General features: G+C 38.0%; 1 protein-coding gene across 3 annotated transcripts in view; it reads right to left on the bottom strand.

The window, feature by feature from the left end:
* The window catches only part of LOC108702303 (synaptotagmin-17), a 59893-nt gene that overhangs the window by 16929 nt on the left and 19143 nt on the right, over nt 1-23821 (bottom strand). For all 3 annotated transcript variants that reach the window (XM_041578477.1, XM_041578478.1, XM_041578479.1), the window contains 5 exons: nt 22454-22602; nt 21271-21419; nt 20102-20721; nt 5105-5225; nt 1299-1454 (listed from right to left, as the gene is read on the bottom strand). In XM_041578477.1, coding sequence (XP_041434411.1) covers nt 1299-1454; nt 5105-5225; nt 20102-20721; nt 21271-21419; nt 22454-22602 — 1195 coding nt within the window. The remainder of the gene's footprint in view (nt 1-1298; nt 1455-5104; nt 5226-20101; nt 20722-21270; nt 21420-22453; nt 22603-23821) is intronic.

Genomic DNA, 23821 nt, shown 5'->3' with positions numbered 1-23821 from the left:
AGTTTTACCTGCGCTCCCCTGCATTGCGCTTTCTTCCGTTCAGCCGCAGGGGAGCGCAGGATTAGACGCACTCAATTATTGTCAAGGGGGCTGTACTCACACAGACGCATGTAAGCGACAAACGCAGGTGGGACACAGCATGTTGCATTTCGCCTGGGTTCAGCGCATACATGCGTCTGTGTGAGAACAGCCTCCTTGACAATAATTGAGTGTGTCTACTCCTGCACTCCCCTGCGGCTGTATTCTGTATAAGCATTTTGCTCAGTCAGATGCACCGCTGATAATAACTATAATGTTAGTAAGGTATAAGTAGGTCACACTGCAAAATCTTTTTGAGGCATATTTATAAATCAGTCGTCCCCATTATTCGTAGACTTTCTAGCAGATGCTCTGCCTGTTTGCTGTTCCCAAAACTTTAACTCCAAGAATAGCTTTACCCACAGAGCTTTAATGAGTTGTGGGAACACTAGCTCAGCTGCAGTGCTGCGATCCCTAGTTTATAATGTAGTTCAATGTCAGATCAGCTAATTTTTACCCCAGTCACTATTACTATGCTACTTGTATGCTTATATATTTCCAAAGGTCATGAATGTGCAACATGGTGAGAAATACTTTCTAAAAGCACTGTATCTGATAAAGGATATTTCAAATGACTGTGCACCCAATAAAGGATTTGTTTGTTCTGTCAAGCCTTCCTCTTTGTTTTCATATTTGCATAATATCACATATTGATGAGTCCATTGGGTTCAGCCTTGCCATGTTGGTCCATGGGAAGGAAAACACTATCCTATCAAACCAGCTGCTTCCTCCTCCAAACAGGGTAACTTTAAAGGTACAGTAATTATAGATTTAATTTTAATATCACAGTTAAATATAATTTTTTCCACTAGAAAGGCACCAACCATTTCTATGCAGGACGGAACACAAATCCTTTCACCAAATCCTTGCTATTTTTTGCATATAGAGGACAACAGTCAGATGTAGTTAGTAAGAGGGGATTATTATACTGCATGTCACTGCATTTCTCAACCACACCCATTTTCTTTCTGTAGAAGAGGTTCCTAAACTTGTCCTTAGCCTTCACTCTGTGATAATGTATGAACACATCAACAAAATATTCTTACATCTAAACAATTGGAGATGGAAGGCAGATTTGTGGACTAATTTCCTAAAAACCTAGGTTGTTATCAGGGATTGTCGAAAGCTTTATACTTTAAATGCATAAAGTATAAAATACATGGCTGGTTCTGGTTGCAAGTTTGGACTCTGATGACAAATAAAGTAGTTAATAAACATACCAGTGAATACCAAGCTGACGTTCTCCAGTTCCTCTTGTGGAACTTTGAAGCTGAAGGACTCATTGTAAAATGGATCTATGGTTCCCCTCATGCATGAAGTCTTCTTTGTTTTTGCAAGCTTTAATCCATGAACCAACTGGATCTTTACAAAAGGATCTAGAATAAATAGGAACATAACACCATTAAAAAAATCTGATTTTGTTGTGATTATGCTAGTAATGTGATTTGAAGGGGGAATTTCAACCCTTATTAAAGATACATTCAATCAATAGGGTTCATATAAAAGAAAAGTGGTTGATCCTCGTTATTGATTGAAAGTATAAATAGAAAATATCCAACTGTTTACAATAAACATGTTCTCCCTGTATAACCATCTGAGTTATAGAATATGTTTCTCTGGGAGAAATGGTGGTGTAGGGCATCATACTGCAAGCGCTTCTTCCCCATATTAAAATATCTGTTACCTAAATTGAGTGGTTGAAGAGAATATGGGAAATATGGTGACCAAGAATTCCTCTCTGCTCCAGCTTGAAGGAAAACTACACCCCAAAATGAATAATTGAGCAACAGATAGTTTATATCATATTAAGTGGCATATTAAAGAATCTTATCAAACTGGAATATATATTTAATTAAATATTGGCCTTTTACATCTCTTGCATTGAATCAACATTTCATGATGGTCTGTGTGCTTCCTCAGAGATCACCTGACCAGAAATACTACAACTCTAACTAACAGGAAGTGTGGAAGCAAAATACAGAACTCTGTCTAATTGGCTCATGTGACCCATTGTTTGAGGGGTGCCTTTAAGGCTTGAATTATTTGCTCTAGTTTTCTCACATGGAAGGCAGTTTGGAGATGGAATGTAAGTTAGCCTTGATTCACTGCAAACATCTGTGTATTGAGACCTTTAGGGTGACAAGCTGCAGCAATTATCATATTTCCTGGTTTTCAGTTTGCATTTTAAATGTCACAAATATGAAGAAGCTTTTATCATTTGTAAACAATGTGAAATTATTGTGCTGGTGACCTAATGTCTGATTTGGAAAAACATTGCAGACACTTTCCAGGGCATGGAGATCTGTGGTTGAGAACTTCCTGCTACTTATCTGATTTATTTACAAACAAATGTATAATGGAGAGGCCTAAATATAACTAGGCAGAACAGTGGGAAAGATGAGAATGTTTTGTTGCGCCAAGAAAGATTTATGCAACCAGTTCATTCATGGTATACAGTGTTAACCCTATAAAATGAATTCCAGTATACTGTACAAGCTTGTGCTACAACGCCAGTACACAAGCAAAAGTTTACATAAAGCATGATATTTATATCCTTTATTTATATAGTCCTGACATAAACATACAGTATATCATTCACATATTGACCCTAATTTGTATGCAATATGGCATACTGCTAACCGTTCTATCTCCAACAGTGGACAGATACAGCCACGCACTTCCCTTGGTGAAGTCACTTTCTCGATATCATTCAAAAACCTAACCCTTCCTGCATTTGATGCATATGATTCCTTGATGTGGACCTGTACACATAACTGAGGTGGCCTTTTGTAGTATTGCAAACAATTTTCAGACTGTCAAGGCCAAAGGACACAACTCTATTCTCATCCGCCTAGATTTATCGTCTATTTTTTATACTGTTGACCATTTTGTTCTATTTAAAATTCTCTGTTCTCTAGATATCTGTAATAAAGCTGCATTCTGGGTTAACTTCCTACCGTTCTAGTTGCTCCTACTATGCTAATTTTGCCATCAGATTATTGTCCTTGGTTTAGCATAGTGAAGGGGTACCTCAGGGTTCTGTACTTGCCCCTATGTTGTTCTTCCTGTGTTCTCTCACTTTCTTCATTTGGCATTATATGCCACTTACATGCCGATGACATTCAGATATAGTTATACACCCCTTCATTAACCACAGACATTTACACCCTTTCTCTCACAAGTAAGTTCTAAATTACAAATACATGCTCTTACATTATGCTGCTTCGAATACTGCAACCGCCTACTAACTGGTCTCCCAAACTTCAGCTTCTCTTTCCTGCAATGCATCTTAAACTCAGATCATAGAGTCTTCCTGCCTAAAGAGGGAACCTGTTCATCCCCTGATAAAATCTTTAGCATACATAATATTCAAAAGTCTTCTGCTAACATTGAAAGCCCATCATTGCTTTGCTCCATGCTACATGTATTCACTTATATTTCTGTACAAATATGGGTGTCTTCTCCACTCCTCTCAGAGCCACCAACTTTTCACGCCATCCACATCTACCGCTATCGCTCATCATAAATCTTTAAGTCTTGCTACTCCTTAGGTTGATGGCACATGGGGAGAGTTGATGAATGCATTAAATCTTCACTTCCCGAGGGCAACAACTCGCCCAAAAAAACTTTCCCATGACAACGGTAAATCACCATTGGGAAAACAAACGAGTTGCTTTCGCTTTCCAAAGCTGCCTGTAATTGCATCGCGAGGTAACAAAGCAACACATGTGTCTTCCCACCACTGATTTACATTGTTATTTCATTCACAGAGAACAGTCTCTCAATCTATTCAAAAAGAAACTCAGATCCTCCCTTTCAGAGCACAAGAACATTATCTGGTTCAGTCTTGGCACTAAAGGGAGAATGCCCAAAGCTTTGTGCAATGCTGCCCTCCTATTTTTTCCCGTATTTTATTTCTTAATTACATTGTAAGGGCAAGGACCGGCTTCCTACTTTCTATTTTTGTCCTCCCTGTGTATAATATTCTTGTAAAATTATTATTCCATAGCCTAGTAGTCTTATGTAATGTTATACATACATGCATGGTGTTGCTGTACATTTTCCCAGGTATAGCAGTCCTGTGCAAGTCATTGCCTCCTTCCTCCCTATTGGCTTACCTTCTGGGTCCCGCTGGTATTGTGCCCTATACCTGCGAATGGAGAATTGGCATACACACATGCACACCTGAGGCACGAGGCAGCACAGTTAACAAATAGGAGAGTACACAAGCTGGATTTGAAATGTGAGTAATTGCACAGGGGCAAGATATTTACATTATATGCACATTTTTACTGTACCTGGGAATCAGTACTGCAGCTACTTAAAGGAAAACTATACCCCCAAACAATGTCATTCTCTATAAAAAGATATTGTATAAAACAGCTCATATGTAAAACCCTGCTTCATGTAAATAAACCATTTTCATAATAATATACTTTTATAGCAAAATTTTATTTCATAATAATATACTTTTATAGCAGTATGTGCCATTGGGTAATCATAAATAGGAAATTTCCATTTTAAAAAATAAGGGCCGTCCCCTGGGATCCTATGATTCACTGTGCACACAAACAACCCAAACAAACTATACCTGATAGGTCACATGAGCCAATTAACAGACAAAGTTCTGTCTTTTGCTTCAACACTTCTTCCTGTTACAGTTAGAGTTGTAATATTTCTGGTCAGGTGATCTCGGAGGCAGCACACAGACCATCACAAAATGGTGGTTCAAGGCAAGAGATGTAAAAGGACAATATATATACCAGTATATATACCAGTTTGGTAAGATTCTTTAGTATGTCACTTAATAGGATAGAAACTATCTGTTACGTAAGTATTCATTCTGGGGGTATCGTTTTCCTTAAACATGCATTTTGAAGGCAATGTGTGTAGGGGCTTTATTTTATCTTTTTCTAAAAAGAAGTATATACATTTCAAGTTAGGAAAATTCATAAATTATATGCTTTTATGCTCCACTGTTATTGTAATTGTCTGCAACTTGACAAATATATAGGATGAGACCCACCAGATCCCTGGCTCATATCAGTCTGAAGGAGTTGTTTCGCTCTGATAATATCCACATTCAATCGTCCTGCACTCGGGAGATAATTAAGAGACAGAAGCAGCTCTCCCAGCTCGACTTCATTCTGGAAAGAGAAGAAAATAAACTGCACTAATAGGAAAGAAAAGGCACAATATGTGGATATAAGGAACATATTAATTTATCCAACCTATCAAATTAAACCATATAGTTAAAAAGCCATATTAAATGAGATTATATGCAGACATAAAATGATGCATAGAGTGCATTGGAGTGAGGTGCAAATCTTTGTTCTTGGAGCTTGGTGATTCAATATTTATACAAACAGCATATTTCCATTATTTTTACTTCATGCCTTTTTGGTTTTAAATCAGATAAGCCCAGATAAGGATGAATATTTGTAAGGAAAATGTGTAAAGGTCTAATAATGGGTAATAGATTCTATTTTCATGTTACTCCTTTATTTATAATCCATATTAACCAACAGTGATCTCATGGTGCTACCTGATAATCAATAAAAAATTTTTTAAAGGTCAATAGATACATCTGTATGCAAATCATTCCATGAAATGACTAGCAAATCTGCTAGTGATAAATGTGCAGGGAATAAAGGCATATAAATATATGGAAAGACACAACAGGAAGCGACAGAGCCTTGTTAAAGAGAATATATGGCCTATTTATCAAGACAGTATGTCTCACATACTAAAATAGACTGTAAATAATGAGGACATTGCTTATTGTGTGTGCAGAAGATTCCTCATATGGGTAAGTACTTATTGCATGCCTCATAGATTTCCACCGAACAGCATTTTATGGCTTGTGGTGACCATGTACACCTGTGTGCCATGCACTGCACGATAAATAAAGTGCTGTGTTACAGGAATACAGTGATCCTTCACTCAGAGCTCATTGGCTTTCTTAAAAAAGGAGCAGACTAATTGGTTTGAGGGGATCTGCATTTTAGCCCTCTTGTATTTCCAGTAAAGTTGTCATCCATAATAACATTACACGCACTGTGATGTAATGACACTGTCTGGGACACAATCATGGAACCCTGGAATGTACCTGCCGGCCAGAACATCAATGGAGGAGGGGACGTGCCAGGATGGCAAAGTGCTTAACAATTGGTCCAAACAAATGCAGCCTCCTTGCACAGTTCTATGTTATGATCATAAAGTTGTCATTTAAAATTGATGTTTTTGAAAATATAGAAAGTAACAGATAATCATTATATGGTTTTTATTTTATCGTTATTAAAATATGGACAAATGGAACAGGTTTTCAGATCAAAATCTTTCTTCCTAACAGAGCCCTTATCTGTTATCAGAGTTGGCAGCGAGGACTCAGGGGTGCTTCGCCAATGAGGCGAGTTGAGGCTGTCGCCTCAGGCGGCAGCGCCCCACTAGGTACCAGGGGCAGCAAAAATGCTCCTCCTGGTACTTTAAGAGCGAATTTCCTGGGGAGGGGGGCAGCAGCAACTGGCGGCGGAGGGGCCAGGATTGCCCTTTCGAGGACTGCAAGCTTGGGCAATTTTAAGATTTTTTATTATTTCTCTGCTTAAAACTGCAGTGCCCCACCAAATAGAGTTAAATCCTGCTCTCATTTGGGCGGTAAAACTGATGACAATTTATGTTTCTGCAGCAGTTTCTCTGGCCCATGAATAACACCAGGGTATAAGGTAAAATCAAGAAAACTGGGATGGAATAAATGAATAGATTAAGGGGTTGTCCTTGTAGGGAGAGGTCATAATCAGATGACTTGATTTAAGCCTTTGCTTTCAGTAATAATTTGTTTTTAAGTGTTTTTTGAGCCCAAAGCCTCAGCCAGGAGTAGTGGACCAAGGAGGAAGCACCAGTTCAACAATACACGGTACAGATAGGGATAAGGCAGAAGAATGGTCAAGTCCAGGCAATAAGGTCGATTCAGGCAGCGAAGGTTCAATAACGATAATCAGGCAAGGGTCAAACACAGGAATCAATAGAAGGAATCAGAATAGCGCACCCAGGAACACACAAGGTATTATTGCCCTATTGTAGGGCAAGGTCAGCATTGCTCCGACGTCTTTTATAGGCCTCCTTTGGGACAAAAACGGACGCAGTGACGTCATGACGCTGGCGTCCTCACACTGGTGTTTCGATGCTGGCGTCCAATCCGACGGTGACGCTTCGGTGCTGGCGACCAATCCAACGCATGGGAGACACCACCATCTTGGGACGCCAGGTAAGACTTCCTTACATTAAGTGCATTTTGACTGCATTGCAGTCATTGTCTCATTATGTTTTGAAGGACATATCAACTATTGAAGAAACACTGTTCAACACAAGATTTGTAAGTGCAATCACATATGATGTACTTCAATGAATAGCTTCCATGTGATCTCTGTCCCAGTACTTCAATACTCCCAAAAAACCCATCTTTGTCAACAAAGCACAACCCCATAAACTGTGCCCACAGTGTATGAGCAGAAATGGAAGTTCATCTCACATTGATTGTATATAGTCATTGTACATTAGACTTTGGATTTTTTTTTTCTCAGGTTTTTTATTCCATATTTGGACATAGAATTCAGAGCTGGTTTAAGAAAATATTGTATGTTCACAAGCAAATATTCTGGCTGGTCCCCAAGGGACTGCCCCTGATCTAGGACATTCTAATTATACAAAGTTCTTCCTCTGCATAGATTAGATTGAGGGATGAAAGAAACCGTAATGCAATCAGTCAGGCACTCAAAGATTAAATCCTCCACACAGACGTGTAAATGGCATATCCATAATCTCTGAATAAACAACATAATTCTTTTACACGTCTGTGTGGAGGATTGGTGCTTTGAGTGCCTGCCTGATTGTATTATGGTTTGAATCTGCTCCCTTAGCTGAAGGTTCGGGCAGTGCACTTGAACCTCTTCCTATACTTGGTGAGTTAATTTAGTGAGGGAAGAAAGAACTTGGCAGGGCAACTACTGAAAAAAAGTCTTGCTCTGTTACAGCAAGTGGTTTCAGCTCAACTGGTGAACCAATACAACCTTTGTAACCCCCCAGCAAAGGCTAAAATGATCACTCAGATTGGAAGAGCCATCTAAAAATCACCAAATTGCCATATTAGCTGACTAGCTGTGCCATAAATACCAGAAAACATTTTGTGTCCTGACACTGGATACATTTACAACAACAAAAAAGTCCAGAGAACAAATCTTGGAGTTGGGAATAGTGAAGTGCAAGAAATAAAAAAAATACATGTTTCTTAAAGAAACCGTTTAAAGGGCACCTATCACACCCAAAATCAAACACATATTTACAATCTGACCAGTACAACATAAACACATTTAATCAAACTACATATTTAGTTTTTTGAAAAAAACTGCAGGTTTGAAAAAATCACTTTGTCAAATGGGTTCACTGAGGGAGGCCATACTGAGACTATAACAGAGACTATAATATGCAAATTTCAGGAGCATGCTCAGATTGTAACACTGATTTGAGTATTCTAGCCAGAATGCCTTGTTTTAGTAAACTCCTCCACTAGAAGTATCAGGAGATTTCCCTATGTTGTCCCCTGCTGGTGATGTTATTATGGAAATGAAGAGCACGCACTAACTTCCAGCAGGTGGCAGCACTACTGTACAGCAGCTAACACAGAGGTTTGGCTGATTTGAAAATAGCTTAGAAGGGTTGATAAGCAACAAGGAATTTCAACTGAGCATGTGCGAGATTTCAGAGCTACAGTTGGCTGGGAAGATATAGGTGGGAGGAGCCAGTGAAATCCAAGATGCCTGCTTCAGCTAGAACTGCAGTGGAGATAGCAGAGATCTTGCAGAAGGAATAGTGAGCTGATCATTTTACATTATAAAAACAATTCTAACTGCTTTAAAAATCTGATTTCTTGAGCTTTCACATAGTGTATTTACTTAGGAAATGATTATAGTTATGATTGGTGCCCTTTAATGTAAAGATAAAAAAAATCTGGGCAAAAAATGTTTCTAATATACACTAGTTAGTTAGCCAATAAACTAATGTATAAAGGCTAGAGTGAGTGGATGTCTAATATAACAGCACAGAACACTACTTCCTGCTTTTCAGCTCTATAACTCTGAGTTAGTCAGTGACTTTAAGGGGAGCCACATGGGACATAACTGTTCAGAGAGTTTACAATTTTCCTTGATTGCAGGTCAGATTCAAAAGCAACAGTTATGACCCATGTTGCCCCCCTCAAGTCACTGATTAGTTACTGCCTGGTAACCATTCAGTGGAAACCAAGAGAGCTGCAAAGCAGGAAGTAGTGTTCTGGCTATTATGTTACACATCCAGTCACTCCAGCCTTTATACATTACATTTTTGACTAACTAACTGTATTAGAAACATTTTTTATTTTGCACAACCTATCTATTTACACGGTTTTTATTTTTATACTGAACAATTCAATTCAATTAAAACAATAGGTAAAATGTATGCTTAGCATAAGTTATAGTCAAGTGTAAAAATGGGTATACTGTCCCTTTAAATGGAACAGTTGAAGAGTATGAGTATCTAAAGATAATTTTAAGTGAGGTATAACAGCCTTACATAATATCAAAGAAGCTGGTAAAAGGCTGTGGTGTTTGGCTAGATTACTAATTGAATTTAATTGTAGAGAAACAGCTGGCTGCAAAAAGAATTAGAATTGTGCATTAGTTTCCCTGGATACTGCAATGGTCACATCCCTGGATAGAGCATTATTATCAACTCTAGGTGCTCCATAAAGATAGCAACTACTGAAACATCTGCTATTGTTGCTTGCCATAGCCTGACACAAGGAGAACAAAATCCATTCAGAACATAGCGTCCATTATTATTTGCTGGTGAGTCAACCAGCTGTATTATAATCTGTGTTTCCAATAATTCCAAAGAGTGACGTTAACAAAAGTAAAAGCCGACCCTCAAATGAGCTTGTCCTTTCCACAACTAAGAATGAATTCACAATTAAGTTGTCCATATTTGTATTAAATCATATCCCTTTATTTTGTGTGACCTAAATAGAGCATGCCATGTTAAGAAACATTTTTCTGTATGCAGAAATATATAAATTCTATATTCTTATTAAGTTTTATACAACATTTTATTCTATTTTAATTCAAAACACATTGAATGACAAGTAAATAGCTTATTTGGGAACGTAGAATGTTCAATCTCTTCTGTGTTTCATTTATACACATAAGAGTAGATGTTAAATTGATTGCCTTTGACATTAGTAGTGCAAGTATTTTGGACCGTTGGGAAAAGGGCTTCTAAAGAATATATGTACCCCAAAAAAGTATTAAAATAAACCCATTATTAAAAATAGTTTTTTTCCCAATATGCCTTTTTTAAGAATTTTCAGTTTTCAAAGGAAAAATGTTGTCAAGAAAGAAGCATTGACAAGTCAAGAAAGATACAACAGGTGGCAAACGAGTTGTCTCAAGCCTTCATTGTAAGAGCAGAGCAGAAATACAATTTCAACTTGCAGACCCCAAACTACAGATTTATAATCCTCCTATAACACTCCCTGGCCCCCGGGGTTCTTTACCAATTCAGTACACAGATAGGGCAACATCCAAGACAATCCAAATCTATAATGGTTACATTCACTTTAAATATTTTAAGTCACTTACAATCCAGGTTGTCAGCCATCCCAACACAGTTTCTTTCCCCAATGAAATCGTGAAGCATTTATAACAAATAAAGCAAAAATGGAAGGGTTGGCCAAACCAGATAGGGCTACATACTGAATCTATGGATAGCATATACCAAAAAGTCAAATCTATTTAAGGAAAAGAAAATTTTTATTCTGGCAGTCAGGTTTTTAGTAAAGAAAATGACGATTCACAACTACCAAGAAGTTAAGTGGACTTCTGAGAAGATGGGAACACAAAAGTCACAACTACAGTGTGCAAGAGAAGCCCAAGAAGGATGGAAGAAGTAGAAAATTTGATCTCCATGATCCCTTCTCAATATCTACAGCTTACATATGGATGCAGCCAGAATGAGTCCTTAGAAATAAAATCAAATGTGAATGCTCAAAGGATCACTCAGAAATTTAATTTGCCAATTTGAGTTAGAATTTTCATGCATATTCTAAAATCGCAGTTGGTTGAGTTTTCACTAGTACCGTAACACCCCCCGAATCCCCTCTCTGAGGTGTCTTCAAAATAATGCCTGTTATACCATACAGAAAACAAATAGTATTTTTGATGAGGCATTTTGCAATCAAGTACTTGACAAAAATATTTGTATGTAGAAGTAGTTGCCTCCTGGTCCCACTTCCCGTCAGAATTGCAACTGTAATTTCTTTTGGACTTTCCCTGTTGGAGGTGGTATGATATTGGGTTCCTGCTTATAGATCACCAGTATTACAGATACCACCTGCTTTGGGCACAGGATCTTGTAGGAAAGCTAATAGTTGGATCCCTTAGTAAGGCTTTGGTGATCTTGATGGATAGAATAGTTCCAATTTAATTATAAGGCTGTTATTACAAATGTGACTCACAGCAGAGTAAGGTTTGTTGTCATTAGGACCAGTTCAATGCTTTTGAATTTACCAAGAAAAGCTGGTCAAACACTGCCCTGTACGGAACTGCAGACTAATAAGAGTTGGAGATAAGCACAATGATGCTCTCGGCAAAGTGACACACTCAGATGTAACCAAAGTCTAAAAGAAACGGATCCGCACACACTCCGATTAATGCAGTCGGGGAATATCCCCTTTTATTCAGCCACCAAACATCAACGTTTCGGGGGGGAACACCCACCCTTCATCAGATGTAAATCTTCATGTTTTTTTTCTGCACAGCAACAAGCTCATGATGCAACAATACAGATAACAATTTGCATCCACTTGGGCGAATTGTGCACAAGTTGTGGCCCATCTTATGTTTACTGCCCTTGTGTGCAACTATGTGATTTATCTGAATAGGCTGAACTGATACACTAATGCTATGTGTAAGTTGTAAGGAGAGTTTATAGAAGTAAAATACCCTTTTTGAAGCACTGATAATTTTGCATCCATTTTTTTGTACTAATACCAGCTTTTGTAAAACGGAATTTAATGTGAACTAAGGATTTGTTCAAATGACATACCATTAAAATCTTTTCATTATATCCTGGAAAGAGTGACACAGGATTTATGCTTACTACATTAATCAACTTAACAATGTGGCTTGAAGAAGGTTTTGGAGGTATAAAGAAAGGTTCATAAATTGCTGTGTATTTATTGTAAACAGTGTAATAGTGTAAATAGTAAATAGTAGAAAAACTATTTTATATGCATCTTAAGAAATAGGCTTGAATGTTATTAGACTATTGATATTATAGTAGGGAAGCATATGGATAACTAATCCCTATGGCTTTAAATCCCCTGCGTGTATTTTTACCCTTAGTTACTAGGCAGAAGCCCATGGATCTAAATTAATTTATTTACATATCTAGGTTATTGGTTCTTGGTGATTGGAAAGGGGAAGGGACTGCCATACTGAAGAAAGATTCAGGTTATGTTTCATTCCCTGATCTATTTCTGCTGTAGGGGATCCAGACTACTTGGCTTTGAAACCCCTTAAGGTGAACATTGAAACCTGCATACCTTTTTCCACAGTGGTGTCACAGAATCCTGCTCTGCCTATGACTGTATCTGTCTAATACTACCTCACTGCAACAGCAACTGGGGTATAATTGCACAACAACCTCACCTTCACTCTTTTAATTAGCGAGGGCCCATTCTGGGTGAGAGAGTCCAATGTTACATGTGTTCTTTCTAAACTAATTGTGAAGCCTGTTTTAACCAATACAGGGTTACTGTAATAATACCTGGGAGGCGTGGGGATGCCCGCCACCTCCTCTTCCTGTGTGCCGACTCATACAGCATCTTCTTCTGTGCCGCTTCTGAGTTTGCTTGTGTATCTACGATTATATTCGGCGCACCGCATTTGTGGTCATCGCGCATGGCGCAAAATTAAAATTTTTAAATAGCCTGTGGGCAATAACTCACTGCCCAATGTATGTCTATTTCTGATAGTTACTGGGTGGGTTTCTAGTCTGTTTCTCTGTTCAGTAACCCCTGCCTTTTCTTGACTATCCCTGTATTGCTGCCTGAACCGACCTTTGCCTGTATTGACTATTCTTCTGGATCCTGACTTGGTACTCCGTTTCTGATCTTGTGCCCTTGACTACTCCTCTGGCTACTGATTCTGTATTGCACTCCTAGATTGGTATTGACCTTGGCCTGTCCATCGTATTACGCTTCCTGTTCCCAATCCTTCCAGTACACATTCAGTTCCCTTGCCTGCCCAGAACTCCCCCCTTGGTCCTCTCAGTATAAGAACTGGTGGCATTTGAGTAGTGGAGGGCTCCTCCCAAAATGAAAGGCGGCTGTTATAGGCAGAAGCATGAGCCGTGACTGGGACCTTGGTGTTAGTTCTGGGTTTTGGGATACCAGTACATTAGCTGGAATGACACTATGGAAAAGATCCCTAAAAGTGCTGGGAAAAGGGTAGTGTAGCCACAATAAATCCAATTAATTCTGCTAAATAGGCCTGTGTCATAAAATAATGACCCCTAAATTGAATCCCTGAATGCTTACAGTATCTCCATCATTTCTGCTTCTTCTTATTTTTATATAGATTTAACAGAAACTGCGGATAAATTTAAACAATGCTGTGAGACATGCCTCGAGGCAGTGGCGTAACTACCGGGGGAGCAGGGGGTGCGATTGGGCCAGGGCCCCTCTAGTTACGTTAATGCCTTGAGGGTCAAAAAAAACCTAGCTAGGACTACTACTCCTTTGTTAATGTTTAGGTCGGTGTCCAAAATACACTAATCATTCTCTTTCACAAGTATTTGGGTAGACGTAAAATGGCCCCTGTTTAATAACATTTGCAATCTAAAACATGTTATATAATTACAAGATATATATGTTTATAATAATCATCCTAAGCAGCTGAATTCAGCTAATAAAAGGGTCTCTGCTGGTAACGACAGCCTAAAAGTTGCCCTTCGTTCTTATATCTTTCAAGTGCAGCTGATACAGTATAATAATGTCTAGCAGGATTTTAACACAGGTGGAAAACAAATCGCAGATCATTCAATACTTCCATAATTCTCTATAAATTAATGTAAATTACAAACTGAAATTGAATGATTTACTCACATCCATTTAAAAGAACCAAACACAGGAATATTCGTATGTTTAGTTATTGTGTCGGCCTCCTACATGCAATAGACAACAAGAATGATCTTTCATACTTGCAATACAACCCTGCTGTTCTAGCCATAACATCCATTTGTTTGAATGAGAGCCATGACAGGAGCTGGTGTATTACTCGTCATGGAAACTGATTCATTACAATATAGCAGAATGTTAGTGTTTACAAGGAAGAAGTCGCTAGCAGATCTCAATCTGCTGTTTCTGATTAACCCAACAGTTTCCAGCAGGACCAGAGCCCCTGTCAAGCCAGTCTAACACTGATTAATATTAACATCAATAAGTAATACCAAATCAGAACTGGTGTTATAATGGGAAAATACACTTTAGTATAAATTTTGGCAACCCACAATGCAAAGCAGGTACTTGCCATTTTAACTTCCAGTGATATTATGTGTTACTTCCAGTGGATATATGGGCTGTTAAACGTTCATCCCAGTTTTCAGGTCATTGTCTTTGGGGGATCAAACCATATTTTGCCATTTGTTATCAACAGTAAAATGACCAGTTTAATATTTGTAAATACAATCTATGAGCTTGTGTGTGACTTCAAGAAGTACTGTAGCCATAGTAATATAATAACATAGTAAGTTAGGTGTAAAAAAAGACACACATCCATCAAGTTCAACCTTTTAACTCTATTTTAACCTGCCTAACTGCCAGCTGATCCAGAGGAAGGCAAAAAACCCATCTGAAGCCTCTCCAATTTGCCTCATATGGGGAAAAAATTCCTTCCTGACTCCAAAATGACAATTGGACTAGTCTCTGGATCAACTTGTACTATGAGCTATCTTCCATAACCCTGTATTCCCTCACTTGCTAAAAAGCCATCCAACCCCTTCTTAAAGCTATCTAATGTATCAGCCTGTACCACTGATTCAGGGAGAGAATGTCACATTGTCACAGCTCTCATTGTAAAAAACTCCTTCCAAATATTTAGGCGGAACCTCCTTTCTTCTTATTGGAATGGGTGACCTTGTGTCAGCTGGAAAGACCTACTGGTAAATAAAGCATTAGAGAGATTATTATATGATCCCCTTATATATTTATACATAGTTATCATATCACCCCTTAAGCGCCTCTTCTCCAGTGTGAACAACCCCAATTTGGCCAGTCTTTCCTCATAGCTAAGATTTTCCCATACCTTTTCCAGCTTAGTTTCCCTTCTCTGCACCTCTTTAATTCAATAATGTCCTGTTTGAGCGCTGGATCACAGACTTCATTTTACAATTTTTTTCTGCTTCAATTGCAGCCATTGTTATGACTCCACAACCAAAGAAATGCTTATATTGTGGATTTTATACCACTACACAAGATGTTCCCAAACTGTGGGATGCACCTTCTCTTGGGGGTGGGCATGGGATTTGGAACAAGCTTGGACTACCATAGAATTAATGGGGTTGGTGCTTGTACATCTCTTTCCTCGTGCCTAAGTTTGTAATTACAACTCTATGTTCTCTCAGGATCAGTGATAAGACCAGTGGATCTGTTAGAAATATGATACGATTATCACTCCAAATGAATTTGATACCCTAATAGATCTTTCCAGAGAATTAATCTCCATGAGCAACAAAAATATACTAACTACAATGATGTGTGATCATCAGATATATGAAATCAAATGTTTTGTAATCGACTAAACTATACCTTCAGTCTAGAAATGAAGTGAGCCACATATCTAGAAAACTTGCAGTGAAGAGGTTGAAAGTAAAGATTGTAAACTGTGACGCCAGGCAGGTGTAGGTCACTCTGAACAGATACATGCTTGGGAGTAGCCACCAGTTTACCACCTTGAGACACCATGCATGCAGCAAAAGAATTACAAATACTTAACAGCTTAACTTCATACTGTTCTACAATTCATTCCTCAGATGGCTCACTAAGCTCTTTCTTAATTTGTCTTTTAGTATTACCTTTCTTATGATTTTTGATATCACCAATAAATATTTGAACTCTCATTGTCCCACTGTCAGATAATTTTGGCTGGTGCTACTTCCCCATTATCCTGAACCCTAATATTTCAGTTAGGGATGCACCGAATCCACTTTTTTGGATTCGGCCGAACCCCCGAATCCTTCGTGAAAGATTCGGCTGAATACCGAACCGAATCCGAACACTAATTTGCATATGCAAATTAGGGGTGGTAAGGGGAAAACATTTTTTACTTCCTTGTTTTCTGACAAAAAGTCATGCAATTTCCCTCCCGCCCCTAATTTGCATATGCAAATTAGGATTCGGATTCGGTGCATCCCTAATTTCAGTAACCACACAAAAGAAATGGATGCCAAGGATATACCAAGATATTAAAAACAGTTCTAGTGCAAAGTTGATCCAGAGACTCTTTGGAGTCAGGAAGGAATGTTTTCCTCCCTATGAGGCAAATTGGAGAGGCTGCATTTAGGCTGGTTTCACATAAGCAAAATGGATGCACTTTTTCGTCTTTAATGGCATAACCCTTTTCATCCATGAGATACCACTCTCTATACATCAGGAATGAATGATCAAGTCCATATTAATTGCACCAACAAATAATATAGGACTATATTAATGCTACATCCCCCAGCTGTGAGATATGTGGGATCTCACTCATTTCCTGAATACAGAAAAACATGACAAGGTATTTCACAAATGCTCAAATGTTAGGGTAGCTAAAGAAGCAATTGATAAAAACAGCATTGCATTGTTATTTTACACAGATCCACAGCTTATATTTGCATTATATTATATGTAATATAATACTATATATAATAATGACATATTTTCCAAGAATTAATTAAACATTTAATAACTGCTGACATGAGAAAGGATAGAGTAGAATCAGTTAAAATCTGTATGTCTGTCACAAGAGCCAACAAAATTCTACTTTCGATGTAATAGTTAGAAAATGTGAAAAATGTGTTGAGCTAAAAGATCTAAGCAAGTTTTTATATAAATACCACACATTTTTATAAGTGCTTGTCTGAGCTCTATGGTATTGTACTTGCCTGAACTCCATGCTGTTAGCTGATATACTGTACATGTTGTATAAAATTCAGACTGATGAGAAAATTGAATTTTCAAAGAATGGGAACAATGCCACCATTATGATCAAAGTAAAACAAAGGTGGAATAATGGCAAGGAGGAACTTATCCTTGTCTGGAGTCTTGGACAGAAGGAATATCCCTATGGCTGGGACATACTGTATCTAATGTATATGTTTTCTCGTTAATGTGTATAATAAAAACTAGATTTTTAGGGGGAAATTTACTCGCCAGCGTGAATTCATTTCGGCACTTTGCTGATTTAATAACGGTAGCTGGCGTAAATTCGGTGGCGTAATTTCGTCAAGGAGATAGAGTAGCTATGAGTTCCTTAAAAAAAGTTTTTTTTCTAAGTCCCAAAAAACGCTGGCATTTTTTCCTATTTAAAGGGTGATAGACTGAAAAACATCGTAATTTTTTTGGGGTACCCTCCTTCCCCCCTACATTTCCTAACATATGGCACTTAAACTATCCTGTGGGCACATGTGTAGGGCATTATAACAACTTTATATAATTTGTTAAGGTTCCCTGGCCTGTGTAGTGTAATGTATTTGCTGCAGCATATACGGCCATTGTACTTTAACTGCACGCCGTATGCTAATCAGCCAACACTAGCGTAACTTCGAACTGCTGAGCGTAATTTTGTCAGCGTTCGGTACCCTGTGCGCAACTTCGGATCTTCCTGAATTAGCGCTGTCCAGGCGAATTTAAGCCTGGCGAAGTTTTGCGATGTGCGCAAAGCCAGTGCTGCCGAATTTTCGCCGGTTAGTGAATTTGCCCTAGTCCCAGTTTTGCATGAGTCCCTAAATTATACATGATGAGATAACTGTATTGCTACTAATAGTTCTAAAAATGTAAAAAGGCCTGTCCCTCTCCCTTTGTTTAGCCTTGCAATATTTAGCCTTGCTATACTATTAGAAACTCTGCAATCAATGCATGCCTTGAAAGGCACCAATTAAGAGAACATCTGTACACATAAGAGTAGTAAAACAAATAATACTGTGAGAAATAAAAAAAACAAAGATGAATTGAATTAGGCCCAACATTATAATTTTATATTTAGTTATTGTGAAGTTTTTTTCCATGTAGTCACAATATTCTAGAGACAAAAGGATGTGATTACAATGTCTCTGTACAATATTATACTTCCATGTTGGTTATATCCATTTTTGACCGATATGGAATCACCACAATGATTATAATGCTTAGCAGGGCTGTTGATACTTAAGACTATGTCCTCACGAACACTGGTTATTTACAGTAAACCACATTCTAGATGAAACAACTGATATTACGCAGCCTTATAGCCTACTGAACAGACTCTGTAGTGAGAACTAGTGATGGGCGAATCTGTGCGAAACGCATTGAAGTCAATGGGAGTCAAAATTATTTTGACGGGCGTAAATAATTTGCCTATGACGAAATTCAATTTGCCGCAAATTTGTGTCACTAGTGAGAATCTGTATCCTCTTGACTTACAACCCAGTCAGTTCTCCATGATGATCTGTCTCATGTACTTCACTGATTGGTCTAAACTTTACTTAAACTTTGATAAAGCAAGACACAAACTGTGTACACTACTTGAATGGGAAAAGATTACATTTAGTTTGTGTAAGTTCATCCAAACCAAGAAGGGAATTTAAAGCCAATACTCAACAATGAAAATCAACCCAATAGGGCAGAAGCAAAAATATTTATACCCTAGCAGAGAAAACCTGCAAATGGAGTAGTTTATGCAGAGACTAGACCAGGCTGAATATTATTTGGAGCAAAAGCTTAATGGGGAAAAAAACGAAATAAATGATTATTTATATGTAAAAAATACAAACATTCTACAAACATTTTGCATTTGTCAGGCATTTACTGTATGATAAATATTGAGGAAGAATTGACCTTGGGAAGAAAAAAGAAAAAAAAATGTTTGAGGAAGAATTGACCTAGGTGATTAATAAAATTATAAATTATTCCTTCATTCAGCCCACATAGCATAGCATACTAGAGTATTGTAAATCCCTAGAATCATATTTTTAGCAACTAGTTATTTCTTGTTAAAGAAGGAACAAGGAGTATCATAAATTCAATGACAGAGACTAAAGGCTTTATGAGTCCCTGTAGGGTATTGCTACCAAATATCACTGCTTGCAGAGATGACTCATGAAGATCCATGGTCTAATCAAAATTGTCTCTTTTTCAATTCATATTTAATCACTTATGTCTCACAAGCTGACTTTCAAGTATTTGAGGTGAAAACTCATTTTTGTAATACGTTGCATTTTATTGCTACTGATAACATTACAGGTATGGGACCTGTTATCCAGAATGCTGGGGACCTGGGGTTTCCATAGATCTTTCCACAATTTGGATCTCCATATTTGAAGTCTATTGGAAAATTATGTAAACATTAAATAAACCCAAATAGGCTGGTTTTGTTTCCAATAAGGATTAATTATATCTTAGTTTTATTTTTATTATTATTTCAGAGAAAAAGAAAGTACATTTTTAAAATGTGGATTATTTGGATTAAATGGAGTCTATGGGAGATGGCCTTTCCGTAAATCAGAGTTTTCTGGATAACAGATTTCCGGATTACGGATCCCATAGCCGTATTAAATTATATACTATGTTATTAAGATATTTATTATTAGCAAGTACAATTAAAATGATGCATTTACCCTTTGTAACATTATACATTTATAACAAGGTAATATATTTTTTGCAAGTATGAAAAACAGCAGTTATGATGATATATTTTACCTGAGAGCTTGGAATGATGGCTTTCCACCAGTGTCCTCCTTTCACAAGGTCAACTTCACTCAGTGGCATTGCAACTTTTCCAGTAACACAATGTCTTGAAAATTTGTCAAAATCCACTACAGTTAACAGCAGAGTTCTTCTTTGGGCTTCTAAAAATGGGATATCAAAAGTGTACCTCTCCTCAAATACTGGGTTTTGGGTTTTACGTTTGACGCCTGTTTGCTTTGAATTTTTCTGGTCTGGTAATAGACAGATCTTTACATACGGATTTGAGTGAGCCATGTCCTGTCTTGAACCATCATAAGATATTGGCGGTGGCAAGTCTCTGGCTTCTATCACCCTGACATTTAGATAGTTGTGCAGCAGATCATACTGAGTACTAAAATGCAGCATTCCTAACTGGTACTTTGTTAGAATTTCATCATCAGTCAGCGAGTCTACATCATCATTACTAGAATCAAGAGAGTATAGGCGGGGTTCAAATTTTCGAAAATAGTCCTCTGGTGTATATGATTTTCGCAGTACTGTGGGTTGGACTATTTCTTTTTTAGCTCCTAATGCACCAAATTCTATGGGTTTGATATCAATTAATGGAGAGCTTGGCCTTCTTGACTCTAAACCTAGGAGTAAACAATATGTACATGTAAGATTTAATTACAATATCATCAAGATAATTAAGATGATTTAGCATTAATTCCGAAATTCCTATATCCTTTTATGATATGTGGTTATATAATTCTAGGGTACAGTAAGTCTGTTGTATTTAAATACCCACAAAATGTTTGTATAAATGCCCTTTCTCAGGTTTATTTACCCTATAGTCCTTTTTATACATTCCTGGTCCTGTGATGTTTAATAGTCCCTTTCTTTTAGCCATTTAGCCTTTTACCCCCCTTCACACAGCAGAAAATAGCAGTACAGGAGTTAAAAAGTGAAAGATTGGCTATCACTGTTTTCTCGTTTTCTCCAATCCCATGGTCTGCTCTCTAGTCGGAGCTAACAAGCTAAAGTATTTTGTACTAAAATTGTATTGAAAAATACCCAGCTATAAGTTTAAATAGTATGATGTACAGAAGCTTAACTGTTTATCAGTTCTTTAAGCTTTATAGCATCAAGTGTTTGTAGCTTTGAATTTTGACAACAGTAGATATGAAGGATGAGCATATTACTTGAAATGCGCCTGGTAAGACTGTGTGTAGATCTTGATGTATCAGATGATGACCTTCTCCTATCTGGCGAAGTGTCCTGTGGGGTTGCTGGAGGCTCACTTGTCATATTATCTGAATCACCTTCCTTGTCTTCACTACGATTGCTTACCCTGTTGATGAAAAGGACTTTTAGAGATCTGTTAAAGTCGAATGCAATGGCCCAAAGAAAGATTCAAAGCATCTTGTTATCCACTTTAATTCCTGGTTCGCTGGTGGGTGGTCAAATGCTGGGAAATTTCCCCTCATTTGACTTGTGAACATCAATGGATGATCAGTTAAGAACTTTTTTCTGCTGTCCAAAATCATACAAGAGCCTTTGAATGGTGAACTCAGTGTAAATGGGTTATATGTGTATATTTGATGAGAGACTGGGTATATAGTTTGTTAATATCACATATTGTAGCATATTACATATTGTATATTTGGCTATATGTTTTCTTTACCTTGAATGAAGAATGTGATATCACTGGGGGGTTACTTACAGTAAAAATTAGTGCGAAAAACAAAGTGCATATTCACAATAATTTATCAGAATTTTTTAAGGAACTAGCACTTGTGACCTGCATAGCATTATTTGTGTATACTTCATTGAATTACTCTGTTTTTATAAAGTAAGCAATTAACCTTGGCCTCAGTGGCTTAACTACTCACTGGTGGGCCCTGGTACAGCATGTGCACCTGGGCCCCCCTGTTGGGCTCTCCCCCCTATGAATCGTGCAAGCTGTAATATCCCCCCTGCCCAGCCTCCTGCGATAGCCATTATCTCGGCTCCGGTGGGCCCCAAGGGGGTGTGGGGCCCGGTGCGATCACCCCCTGAACCACTGGTAGTTACACCACTGCTTGGCCTTACTTATACTGTGTCTTTACCCTACAAACAACATAAATGTAATAGATACTTGCTGTATTTCGTTTACACTAGTGCTGTACTATAATCCTTTAACCCCACTGCACTCCTTCTTCTTCTAGCAGTGCTAGGGTGGCCCTGTCATTTGCCTTAGGTAACTGTTAACGACTGGAGATTTTCCTCCAGGCCTCATACTGTCCGTAATGTATTATGAAACCCTGATCATCAGGACTCACTACCCCACATGTAACCCTATTTTTCTGTTAGTTAATTAGAATGTTGCATCTTTTTCATACTAACAGCCATGGTGGCGTCTGTGCAGGAAAAGGCCCCAGTATTTCCACTTCATCTTCACTTGACTGGCAGCAACTGCATTCGTAGCACTTTTGACAGCAATTTCTGCACGTCCATCGGCACAGCAGCAGATCAGAGATTTTGGAGAGAAAACCCTGTTCCAGAAGCAGGGAGAAGCAAAGTCATTTATTTCAAGGCCTGCTGGGCAACATAACTGACTAGCTATCATGCTTGCCATGTTTTATAAAATATAGAACTGTAATCCATCAGCACTGAAGTACTGTGATTTCCAGATCTGATTTTAGTCTGATTGTACTCAAGTAAAAAAACTGCTAGCATCATTTTTCCATAAACTTAGTAGAAATATATTGTTTTTTTTAATCTAAAATAAGAATTATAAAATGAAATAAAACTTTTAAATTAAAATTTAAAAGATAAGTATATCAACCCAGATTATTAGTCATATAAATTTGCCCAGCACTATAATTTCACCTGGATTTAATTCTTGCTATACAGTATGTGCCTTGATAAAGGTACTAATTGCCCAATGGCAAAGATGCTAGCTTAGATGATTATCACTGTGGGGAAGTCCCATATTCTTTAAAATATTAAAAGTAGGGATGCACCAAAAACAATTAATCGGGATTTGTCTGAATCCTTCACACAGGATTTGGCTGAATCCAAACCCTTGTTAAATACAGCATGCGAACCTTCAACTAGAGCCGAGCCGGGCCAGGCCAGGCCGGCCAGACACCCTAGGCAGCGAAATTGCCGCTCTTGTGCGCATGCGGTAAATGCTGCTTGCGGCATGCATGTGCAAATCAGCACGCATGCGCGGAAGCATAAATAGACGGAGCAATAGCACAGATGGGTAGAAAGGGGACCAGACATGGGGTAGGCGAAAGAGGAGGTACATGCCTGGCACCCCCTGAGCTTTTGCGCCCTAGGCACTTTCCTACTCTGCCTACCCCTAGTTACAGGCCTGCCTTCAACACCTGCTCTGCAGTTTTGTTAAATATTTTTTCACAAAAATTGGTTTGCAACATTTTATTACATACACTGCGAATGTTACATTCACTGCAAACTATAAGACTCACAATCGCTATCTTACTGTTGTGTGAGTGGCAAAGTGTTCACAAAGGCACATTTATTCGCATTGAAAATGAATTGCGAATAATTTTTGCGCTAGTGACCAATATTACATTCCCCTCATTGTGTGCATTAAGTTCTCGTTCGGATAAAAGCATGCACAGCAATTTTTTTTTTTTGTGTACAGATTTCTGCAGAAAAAGGCTCGGATTCAAAATCCTAAACATAATCCAGGATTTAGTGTATGCTTAATTAATAGTTACTCTTTAATGTGGGCAAAGCCTA

Source organism: Xenopus laevis, chromosome 9_10S, assembly GCF_017654675.1.
Source record: "Xenopus laevis strain J_2021 chromosome 9_10S, Xenopus_laevis_v10.1, whole genome shotgun sequence".
In the NCBI taxonomy this organism is placed as follows: Eukaryota; Metazoa; Chordata; class Amphibia; order Anura; family Pipidae; genus Xenopus; species Xenopus laevis.
Note: the sequence above shows the minus strand (reverse complement) of the source record. Positions and strands in the feature narration are given on the sequence as shown.